At 40.0% G+C, this 12,352-nt stretch overlaps 1 protein-coding gene across 1 annotated transcript; it reads right to left on the reverse strand.

The window, feature by feature from the left end:
• Positions 1 to 1,492: 1,492 nt before the first annotated feature.
• On the reverse strand, positions 1,493 to 4,636 carry si:ch211-212d10.1 (granzyme B(G,H)). The gene is made up of 5 exons (XM_056414883.1): positions 4,567 to 4,636; positions 3,693 to 3,852; positions 3,177 to 3,306; positions 2,118 to 2,345; positions 1,493 to 2,030 (listed from the first exon to the last, which is right to left on the reverse strand). The coding sequence occupies exons 1-5, from the start codon at positions 4,622 to 4,624 to the stop codon at positions 1,854 to 1,856; spliced, it is 753 nt and encodes a 250-aa protein (XP_056270858.1). The 5' UTR covers positions 4,625 to 4,636; the 3' UTR covers positions 1,493 to 1,853.
• Positions 4,637 to 12,352: the final 7,716 nt, after the last annotated feature.

A 12,352-nucleotide genomic window follows, 5' to 3' on the forward strand; every position in this document is an offset into this window, starting at 1 on the left:
TGAGTGTTATGTCAACAGGAACACTTTTATTTAAAATGGCTTTTCAAACAACACAAAGCATTACACTGTATTCGCGCCATTCGAGCTATTCTCATCAATATCATAGCTTTAGTCGTAATAACCTGCAGAGAGGAGAACGTGGAAGAGACGTACTCGATGTGTTCCACTTCCTGCCGGTGAACTCCCGCTAAAGAAGCTTGCCGCGAACCACAGAACACAACGGGTTGTTTATAAAGGTGCCGAACCCCAACCGGAAGAAAAAAGAAAAGATCTCCACTCAAAAGTTTATTCGATTTTAATTTGAATAATGGAATCTGACTTTTCATTTTTATGAGCGGTGGTTCATCTTTGAAGCAACTTTATGTTCCTTGTCTTGCTCGAGGGCACGTCGACAGGCAGACCTCCGGCCTTTTTAATCAATATATGAATAAATGTTATAAAGTGAATGAATAAAGTAACTATCTCTAAAGGCAGGGGGCGGGCCCACCAGGCAGGAGGCGGGTCCACCAGGCAGGGGGCGGGCCCGCCAGGCAGGGGGCGGGCCCACCAGGCAGGAGGCGGGTCCACCAGGCAGGAGGCGGGCCCACCAGGACGGAGGCATCAGACAGTTTGTGACGGGCAGTTGGGCCTCTGGGTGAATCATTTACAGGAACCGCAGATGGTAATCATGAAGCACTTCCTCCTCCGCCCGAGTTGTGATGATGTCATACATCATCCTGTTGCTTATCTCCTTCTTTCTTCAGCTCAGTGTCTTAACCCTTGTGTTGCCTTAGGGTCATTTTGACCCGAATCAATATTACACCCTCCCCCCGCCTTTAGGTCATTTTGACCCGATTCAATGTTTCACCCTCCTGTTACCTTTATATTTACTAACATATTTTACCCTTTGGGTTCAATTTGACACCAGCAATTAAAACCTCCAGAAAATTATTAGAATTAATATTGTTTTCCAAGTTTAAGTGTGAGGCACTTTATGTTTGTTTGTTGACTACCGAAAGAACACCGACATTAAACATTGAATGGGGTCAAATTAATCCTAAGGCGGGGGGAGGGTGTAATATTGATTCGGGTCAAAATGACCCTAAGGCAACACAAGGGTTAAGGAAGTTCTGAACCACCGGATCTTAAGACTGGAAAGAGGCGTTCAAAGACTTGTCCAGCGGTACGTCGTGGCTATAAAGCTACTGGCTCACACTCAGGAAGACATGGGGCCGACGCAGCGGCCATTTCCACCAGGAGCATTATTTATATCTCTTCATTTGAGAAAAGTTCATATTTGTGTTGTCACATTTCCCAGTGACCCTGAACTTATGTCTCTCGTGTTATCAAATAGTGAGAGCAAGTGAAACAGAGCAAAATCACTCTGATTGAACCAATCGATGAACTCTCTGTGGATACGCTAGAAGTGAAGTCTTCTTGCTGCACTAACACACTTTGTCCACCAGGAGGCGCTGTTGCGTTTGCTCAGACAGAGAGAGACCGGAAGAACATGGCGGGAAAACAGCAGTTTATTGTTTCAAACCAAACATATGTGAATATATAAGGATATAAAGATATATATGGCATCTATTTAAACAGCGTTGAGTCGACTTAATAAAAAAAAATTATATATAAAATGTAATCAAATTGTCAAGTTCATCGCCTCCAAGCTTCTGGAACTCAAAAAAGTAAAAACCATTTTACTTAAATGAACCAATTCACACATTTATTTGAAATAAAAAACTTTAAATTGTCTCAATCGTCAAAGTGAAAGCACATTTTCAATAAACTGCGTGAAGCGACTCTCACGGCGCCACGTTGCCGGCTGTCCAATTCTACACCAACGGCGAATGAAAATGGTGGTAATCGATCAATCAATCACGCTTATCGGGTCTTTTCAACGCGCTGGTCATGGTGGAACGGATCCATCTTCTGACGTCGGGAATCTTGGCAAAACAATGGATTTTCGGGGCACCTGATTTTGGTATGAAGGTGGTGGACACCACACCGTACGCCTTCCCGTCGCAGACCAGAGGGCCCCCGGAGTCTCCCTGGAAACACACACACACACACACACACACACATTGACTATCACTGTTGACCAACGTTTGTTTGTCCACGACACCGTAAACACTCACCTTACTCTGCCCCGCATCCCCATGGGAGCAGTACAGGTTCCTCTTGGCGCACTGCTCGAGGTCAACCAGCGTGACGTCGACGTCCATGAGGACCTCCGACAGGTACTGGTTCTGCTCGGTTCCCGCTCCCCAGCCAGACACCAGGCAGGATTTGGGCAGAGAGACGTCGCTTTGGTCCCCGAGAGCCACGGGGCTCACGTTTGTGGTGAAATGTACCTTGGAGCTCAACTAGAGGAACAGAATATATATAGTTATATATATATATATATATAATTACACATTTGAAGCTGGAATACTACTTCTACTGCTCACACGGTGTCTAATACATTCTCTCATTAGGTTTTTTTTTACATATGTTGTAGGTGTCAAACTGATTTTCCCCGTGGGCCACATCTGCATCATGGCCGCCTCTTAAAGGGCCGGTGTAAGAGAAGTATATAAACGTATAAACTACTCCCCAACATATTGTTAAATAACTCTCTTGTCATTTAATTATTGTTTATTTGAGTGTAGAAATATTGTACATAAAAAAATGTATCTAATATTATAACATGAATCCATTTCATCTGAAACATTCCAAATAAAAGCACGGGATTTTTGTCATACATTTCTGTAAGAAAAGGCGATCATGTGTCTTTCAAGCCGTCGGGGGCCACATGGAATGACGTGGCGGGCCAGATCCGGCCCGCGGGCCTTGTGTTTGACACCTGTGTTGTATGTAGTGTACATACAGTGTACTTTTTATTCACATGACACAGGTTCACTTGCCTGTGTTTTATTTATTCTTATTTGTTTTTGAATATCTTGTTTTAAATGTCGTGTCTTAATGTTTTTACTGTTACCGAATGAGAATGTACCGAATGAGTCGCACACTTAATTTCAATGTGTGTTTTTCTTTTTACAATGACAATAAACTTCCTTAAACTTCCTAAAACTTCCTTAAACTTCGTTGAACTTCCTTAAAATTCCGTACACTTCTTTAAACTTCCTTGCACTTCTTTAAACTTCCTTGAACTTCCTTGAATTCCTTAAACTTCCTCACCTTGTATGTGTTCTCACCTTGAGGAGCATGATGTCATTCCTGAAATCAGTTGCGTTGTAGTCTTTGTGAGGAAAAGCTTGAGTCACGGTTCTCTTTGTCGCTCCGCTGTCTTTGATGTTGTGAAGTCCGAGAAACACGGTGAAGAACCTGAAACAGTTTAATGGAATAGAAAAAAAGAAATCAAAGAACAATTTTCTTCAAATACTATTTTTGTCAGAATTACTCAAGCCAATATGAAACATTTAACAAATAATATAATCAAAGTCTAAGTCTTTATTGTCAATTTTCCATTTGTGGAGCAGACAGAAGATCGAAAGTATGTTTATCTCTCTTTAAAAAATGTAGTAATAATAATAGTAATAAAAATGCAAACAGTTACATAATAATAACAACAACAAAGAACATTCAGACAACATGTCATTTACAAATTAAGAACTGTAAAAAATGGAGCAGCATTCCGACGCGGAGTTGTTTTTTAGCAGCATCGTTGCGTATGAATTGAGGTCAAAGGTCACGGCGGGGGTCGGCCTCACCGGGCTTGGCAGTGCGCCGCCGTCATCACGAAGTCGGCGTTCAGCAGGAAGCCGCCGCAGTACTCAATCCTCCCTTTCGCCAAGTGCCGGTTCAGCAGCACCATGTACGGCCGGCTGTGCGGCGCCGCCTCGCGGCCGTTAACGATGCCCGCCGCGTGAGCTGGCGAGGTGTTGACATGTTTATATTTTACACTCAGTGGTAAACTTTACGTACAAGTCAACACCATTGTTCTGCCATAACGTCTGCTTTATTATAATTTTATTTAATTTCTTAGTTTGTTGTCAACATATCGATTGATTTGATGTTTTTATCTAATTTATTGTTTTAGCAGCGTTCAAATTTAATTTAATTTTGTCGTGCTTTAGGCCTCAAAGTTGAGCTTTTTTGTATCGCTTTGTAAACTCTTTTTTATTTATTTGTATGTGTTATATAATTAAAGTTATTATTATTATAATACCTGGTGTGTTGGACACTGGCACACAGGTGTTAATCCAATTAAATGTTTTAGCGTTGGGGTGATTTTGAGCAGTCGTGTTGCACTGGACTGCAAAATATTGAGAGGTTTTTCTAATGTTAGTAGAAAGAATATTAAAAACACATCTCTTTATGAATGTAGTCCAGTACAACACCAGTACTACATACACCTCGTTGGACTTACACATTTATGATACTGAACATTACTATTTCATGGCAGAGCTTTTGTAAAAGGTGTACCTAATATAGTGTCCACTGAGGGTTCATCGATAAACTTGACTGAGCCTCGACGACCACGAACGTTATTGATGTTTTAGAAACTGAGCGCCATAAACGGATCGTGAGTGTCGTTCCCTCGCGACCGCCTGGAAGATGATGAAGAAACACGACTGGACTCACCTCGGCCTTCCAGAGTCAGCACCAGTAGCCCCGCCAGCAGCTCCCAGTGGACCAACATGGCGACAGCAGAGTCCAGATGCTCTCCTCACTGACGCCGTCGGTCTTTAAGTACTTGCCTGAATCAGGAAGAGAGACGCGTGTTTGTGTGCTTTGCTTATGCAAATTACGTGGTCATGACCCACATTCATGAGGAAGGCGTCTCCGTCACCTCCACAACAACCGTTAGATGTTCTTATATATATATATATATATATATATATATACACATATATGTATATAAATATATATAAATACATATATATGTACAAATATTATATATATATATATAAATACATATACTGTATATTATTTATATTTTATATTTATATATTATATTATATCGGTATATATATAATATTTATATATATAATATTTATATGTACATATATATAGTATATATACATATATATAAATACTATATATATATAATATGTATATATATATAATATATATATATTCATATATAATGTATATATTATATATATTATATTATATTGGTATATTTTTTTTAATATACAGTATATATAAATATTATATATATATAAATATTATATATATATAAATATTATATATACAAATATTAAATATATATATATATTATATTTGTATGTGTATATATATATATATAATTATTATTTTTTCCTATATATCCAAATATCATAAATACATATAGCAGGCTGGCCCGTTTCAGGCCCTCGGGCCGTATGTTGGACACCACTGCTTTAGACAACGTGTAATGAAATAATATTTGAGCTGGGGAGGAAAAATATGAACGCGGCCATGACACAAATGCTGAACTCATTTTTCAAGACTGAGGTTAGCCTGAGAGACTATAAGACTCAAATATCTTCCCAATACATCAAACCCCGATCCCATAATTCAACATCAAATGAAAAGCCACCTCTTCATTACGGCCTGACCGCCGGTCCACGTCCAGCGGGGACGTCGCGGCTCACAAGGAATCCGCTCTCGAGCCGTGGCTTCCTCACAGGAGCCGCCGTGTCTGTCACGCAGCCCGAAGGCGACTTGATTCTGACGTTATTGGCGTCATAAGACGGCGTGTAAAAATAGCATATGCACGAAAATGAGGTTTGTGGAGAGTAAAACACACACACACACACACACACACACACACACAACCGAACTACCAGAGGAAGGAAGAGGTCAGCAGGATTCTGTTGGAGGCCGATTCTCTAAAAACCAAGTGTTATAGAAAATCCATCTTTCAGTCACGTTTATTATTTTACGCGAGGAGCCACTATAATAAAATATTTTTTCATAAAAAATGAAAAAAAGTATTTGAAAACACAATTCCTTCACAGCTCGTGAGCTTGTTGGAGAGATATTTTTTTCAGCTTGACCGAAAAAAACAAAATTTAAACAACTAAAAATCCCACTTGAGTGGCGACACAATGAGAAAGATGTGAAGAGATTTGAGAGGAAGGAGGGAGGGAGGAGGAGTGAACAGGTTATTTTGTGGGGGGGGGGGGGGGGCAAGCTCCTGGAGTCCAGGGCAGTAATGGGAATCGCAGGAGGGGAACTTGCTCGGGAGAACGACGCCTTCACGGATAAGCCTGTCACTCTTATGTGGACCACACGGGGGGAGAGGGGGGAGTGGAGGGGGGGGGGGTCTAATAACCGCCAAGAGAAATCCATCAATCAGTGTAAATGACTTCTTTATTAAGGAGAACGGGGGGAAAGGGACACAAATAAAAGGCGACAGGCCAACGGACGTTCCTCGGTCAGTGATGAGAGGTCAGTGGTACCCGAGCTTCTCATTCCGGGAGACGTCGACAGTCAAAGATTCACTCTCAACTCCACCACCTCACACTTTCCCTCTCTTTCCTCCGGTTGTTCCTTCATGTTTTTGGACTCAACCGGATCTCATTTCCAAGGCGTAAGAATATCGCTGCATTTCAAACGCCATTTCACGTGTAATGATAACAACTTGCAGAGGGAGACATCACGCCGGGTGGTCCGTTGTCAACGGCAACAGAGCCACTCAAACCGTCACGGATGCGCTCCGACGTAAGACCGCTGACAACGTGACTACGGATAACAACTCTTTAGGAGCCGAACGGCGGTCTCCTGGGTGAAAGTCCCCGTCCCGCCCGCCGATGAGCAGAGAGACGCTGGCCTGGCGAAGGGACGTCCTCCCGTTGGCGAGACGACCAGGTATCAAAACAAGTGACGTCATTGTTCCCGCCGGCTCTAAGGAGTTCATGAGTTATATGATCTGCAAATAATAATAACAAATTCTGAGTTGAATTGTGTTTGAGTGTTTCCAGTCAGCGTGCGCATCCCCACGTCTCCAAGCACATTTAAAATAATTAAGAATATTCCATAATCATAGATTAATTGGTATAAGAGCAGCAATAAGGATGTTTTTTGGGTCATTACTTCTTTAACATTCATATTCATATTAACGTCTCGTTTGGCTCTCTCCGAAGGCGGTCGCATTTTTCGCTCCCTCTCCTCCCCATGACCTTCCCTGCTTGGCTCCTATCGTCATGTCTTGTCTGTCATATACTTGAGAGACTCTCTCCTCATCGCTCTTCGAACTAAAACCATGGACCGATCAACTGATCATCTGATCAACTGGTCTCTCAACGCAATTGACACCGTCTTCTCGACGAGAAGCTCGGGTTCGGGGGAACCTGCCTGTCCTGCCGGGACGTTTGCAGCTGGTTACACGATGGACTGCTCCCACACTATACCCCTCTAGGGGCATATTCTGGGGGTTGTTTTTATATTTTCTCCTCTCTTCCCTCATGTTCTGTTGTAATCTTCCATTATCTGCCTGTAATTTCCCGCTTGCGGGATCAATAAAGTATACATCTATCTATCTATCTATCTAAGTTTCCGCTGCCAGCAGGTTGGGGCTTTATCTCAAATAATCTGTTTCCTGTTCCTGCTTCCACAAAACTAGATAAGCTACGTGACATCACTGTTCTCTAGTTCTTAGAAAAGTTCAACTAGTATTTTATTTTTATTTTTTATACTTGATATTTTATTTAGGTATTTTTACAGAAATATAACCTTCGAAAGTAAGAATGCATAATAATAATAAAACCTAAAAATAAAGAAAATTAAAGAAAAAATTAGCCATGCATCTGGCCAAGAAGGGACGACGAAATAATAATACAGATTGTCTGAGGCCACGTTGAGACGCCATCTCGATGTCGTCTTCTCCGAACAGGAAGCCACGGCGGACGCCGCCACGTGGTGATGAAGAGAGAGATCCAATCAGGAATGAAGATCTCTTTCCTGGAGAAGAGATTGAACCGATTCAAGAATTCATACGTCGTTTATATGAAGATCTTAAACTTACGAATGGAGATATTACAATAACTCAATATGTAAAGTTTAATCCACAGTAACAAAGTATCTGGTAAACACTTTTGCCCTAAAGGCTTTCAGGCTGCAAAAGTAATAATTCATGTATTTTATACTTAAAATTGTATTTAGGTATTTGTACAGAAATGCATCCTTCAAAAGTAAGAATGCATAATAAAATAAATTAAATAAATTAAATACATTTTAAATGAAAAGTTCAACACAAACAATATATATATATATATATATATATGTGTATATATTCACAGGAGACGTAGAGTTTCCGCTCGCGTGCACACGCCGTCTTTTTTTCTTCAAAACAAAGATATGTTTACTCATTTTTTAGGGACACTTGGGTTTCAGGAAGTAACAAAAAGATGAAATGAAATAAGTCAGTGTTGACTTTGTGGCACTTGGGACCCGGACAGCGGCCTCCTGGGTGAAAGTCTGTGTTCGTTTAACCCCGAAATAAACTTTTCTGGCTCTTTATTCACATTTTCGTCAGTGCAGCTTTTACCTCATCTCACTGCATTGCAACTGCACGCTGCTGTGATTATAAAATGACTTTTATTTTTACTAATTTCCCGTCCGAGGCTGGGCAGAGTAATAATCCAAAAAGCTCTATAGACTAAAATCTTTAATAACAACCTCCATTGTGTGTGTCTAAAATGGCCCAAGATGACATTGTGAGTGTCTAGCTATTAGAATGAGTGTATGAATATTCATGCTTGTGGGAGATAGTGCTATTGTGAAACCATTTCTTTCCTCGGCTCCAGTGAAAACTCTCGCTCGGACGCCGCTCGCTTCATTTCCTGTCTGCAGTTGTGTTCACAGCCCACAGCTGGGCCGTTGGGCGCTCAGTCATATTTTCATTGTGTTTTTAGGTATTTTTTGACGAAGCAGACAGTTAATAACAATATGTAATTACCCCAGAAAACCAGCCGACTCCTCGTCTCTTCTCGAGTAACACGACGGGCAAAAAAAAGAAAAGGAGGCAAATCCTTTGATGGAGCCAACGACATCAATTATGTCCAGTGTATGGATTTATTTCTGTTCAGCTTGAACTATTTCAATCCAAAAAACATATGCCGTCTACGCGCTTCAGACATGGGATTCATATTTAGATGTATCAGATTTACACCGGATTAATGAGAGAATGGGGATTTTCTTCTTTTATCCCCTTTTTCATTGAACGAAGCTTTCACATCAAAAATAGGCCTCTTCTTTTAATGTGTTTTTTAAAGAGTAAAACGATACCGGTAGCGAAAAGCTTACATGAGTCGGGCTATTAATCAGAGCTTAAAAGAGGGTCTGTCAGAAATGAGAAAACTGTGTAAACTCACTTGTGATTACGAAAGTAAACGGTTGTTTTTGTGTGTTGGCTTGTTTCAGCCGCATGAGTCCTCAGATAGGAATGTAGAGTTAAGATCTCATTTCCCTTCTGCACAAGATTAATGATATTTTGCTCTCTGATCGTTACTGCAAGCTTCTTTTTTTTTAAGTCAAGTGCAATTAATTCAATATGTGATTTTTCTAATCTAGCCAAACACAACTCAAGCTTAAACTAACACTATGTACCCACTCTAATCGCGAGGAGAGTTGGACTGCTGTGAAGCGCCTAGGGAGCAACTCGGGAGTCAAGATCTCCCTCAAGGACACTTCAACACAGGGGAGGAGCCAGGAATCGAACCGCCAACTTTGAAGTTAAAACGACCCACTGTGACCCCTGAGCCGGCCTTACAGCTGAGATACAGTGAGCTGTTACACTCTGTGACCAGTCAGGGATTTATTTTAGTTTTGCAGTGTCCTGAGTCTTTAAATAAATTAATATTTATATATATATATATAAAATATATAATAAATAATATAAAATATATAATAAATAAATAAATATATATTTAAAATGTTATTTAAAGAGATATGTGTTTATTTAAAGATATATATATATAACATTTATTTAAAGATATATATTTATTATTTTTAATTAAAGATATTTATATATATATATATATATCATTAAATAAAAAAATATTTATTTCAATAAATATCTCTTTAATAAAAAATATGAATATATATATATATTGTTTATCAGTAACTACAGAATGAATGGTAACCATGAACTGTATGCTACCTTACATGTTACAGTTTAAAGTAATTACCAAAACTTCTAACTAACTGATCTGCCTCCAGCTGTTGGTCGACACGGTGGTTGTCCACTAGCTCGCGTAACTATAAATCAACTTAAAGGGTCTGCGTTATGTTTACACTACGTAAGGCCTGAGCGAGGCATTCAGGGCCTCCGGGAATCAAGAGATATAACAGAGGGTGACAACAGCGCCTCTGCCCTGACCACGGGGAGCCTCTCTGAGACACGAGTGGAAACAAAAACAGAGCTTTGAAGAGATGACGTGGAGGACGTTCAGTGCAGAACGGGCTCTGGAAGCAGCGACAGAAGACGAATGCATCAGCGCCGTCCTCCTGGGGAGCAGCAGGCGAGGGCTCGGAACGGTAAACGGATATTTAGACATTCCCGTCGGCCCCGGTGTGATCGACGGGCCAGATGTGGAAGTTTAGAACTATGTACGATGTCATTGTGGGTCATATAATCCGCCATAGAGACCCTTTCAGCTCAGGATTCATGTCTATTATTATTCATTCAGGTTCCACCGTCTTTAAAGCCACGTCTTCAATACATTATAAACATGTATACCTCATAATGTGCTCATAGAACGTTGTGATTATAATAGTAAGCACAGATTAATATTCCTTTAGAACAATAATCACATGCCCATAGTTGCTTAATATTATTATTATACATCTATAAATGCATTATACTCACTGTAGGAGGAACTCATAACCACATTATAAGTGCTCATTGCTTTCTTTAAGTATAAAAATAATAATATTATTTAATATAATATGACAACTTAGAGACTTATAATCACATTATAATACTTTTAAACAGATTATAATGCAATAAAGTTGAAAAAAAGTAAACAAATACAATTGACCAGCAATTATGAAGTATTATGATAATTCGAGTCATTATAAAATACTTTATAGTGCCTTATGCCGATTGTAATGAAGCATCACAAGTATTATTCACTACTTCTAACTCGGATTATTTGCTTAAGAAGATCATAATGCATTTTAAGTTTATAATTTATTCTAGACATGGACTTTTTTTGGGTCTCTAGCTTCCAGAAAAGACTTGAAAAGTCATCTATGAGGACGCTCCCTCGGGAGAGGAGAGTCCAGAGTCTCTGATTCTCAGCTTCACCCCTGCAGACATAACTCCTTCTCTGGAGGGCTGAAGTGGATTTCACAAGACGTCATCTTGCATCTGTTTCTACATGGTTTCTTCGGCTTCGGTTTGTTTGTCTATAAATGTAACACACACACACACACACACATTTAGCGGGTGTAATACACTCCATTCAGATTGGAAACATTCCCATCGTAGTCATTTCTTTAGTGGAGATATGAGTCAGCCCACACTCTTAAAAAACGTCTTCTCTGTGTGTTGCATTGTGGGGGATTTTTAGATGTGTACCATTTGTGCACATACTTTCAGAGCGGTGGGGGAGGGGCAACGCTTCCAAAAATAAATGAGAAAAAGGAACTGGAGGAGGTCACATGATGGGATACCTGAGGTGTTTTTCCAGTAGAATCAGCATCAGAAACATTCATTAGCTTTGTCTGTTAGACACACCAAGAATTTGACTTGGCGGCTGGTGTGTACACAAATAAAACAACAAAAACAATCAACAGTCAACATATAGGATAGAATAAATCAAATAAATCTGTTCATGAGGTATCGCATTTCCATTATTACCCAGCCAAGGAGGCTTTTTTGAAGTATTCATTCATTATAATTCAACATATATTTGTCCAAATGATTATTTTGATGCAGACAAGCTGAATCCACAGGATAACAGCGCTATGACTATTTCGCGTGTTGCTTTTCACTTCTTTAGTTCCACATGCTTAAAAGATGAACACACCTTTTTTCTGCCACAATGATTCACGTCTCGAGCGTCTGGCCTTCAGCAGCAGTCCCAGAATGATATTCTATCGCACGGCCACATCGGGAGCCGGGGAAAGAAAATTGTGAAATAAAGCAGGATATCGCTGGGGTCAAATGCAATAGCAGTGATGTAAGAATCATAAACAATCATAAACGTATCAGCCTGAACTTCTTTTTTAGTGCTGATCATTTGTCACAATGATGGCCTAGCAACACACGCACACACGCACACACACACAAACACACACAGGCACGTGTGTGACTCATGAAGGTTGCTGCACAGTTCTCGTATATTATTCAAACAATATCAACAAAAAATTACGAAGAAGGGAACTTTCTAGGACTTGTGCAGAAGTGTGTCTGACTTATGGAAAAGAAGAATTA

Source organism: Pseudoliparis swirei, chromosome 5 (assembly GCF_029220125.1).
Source record: "Pseudoliparis swirei isolate HS2019 ecotype Mariana Trench chromosome 5, NWPU_hadal_v1, whole genome shotgun sequence".
In the NCBI taxonomy this organism is placed as follows: Eukaryota; Metazoa; Chordata; class Actinopteri; order Perciformes; family Liparidae; genus Pseudoliparis; species Pseudoliparis swirei.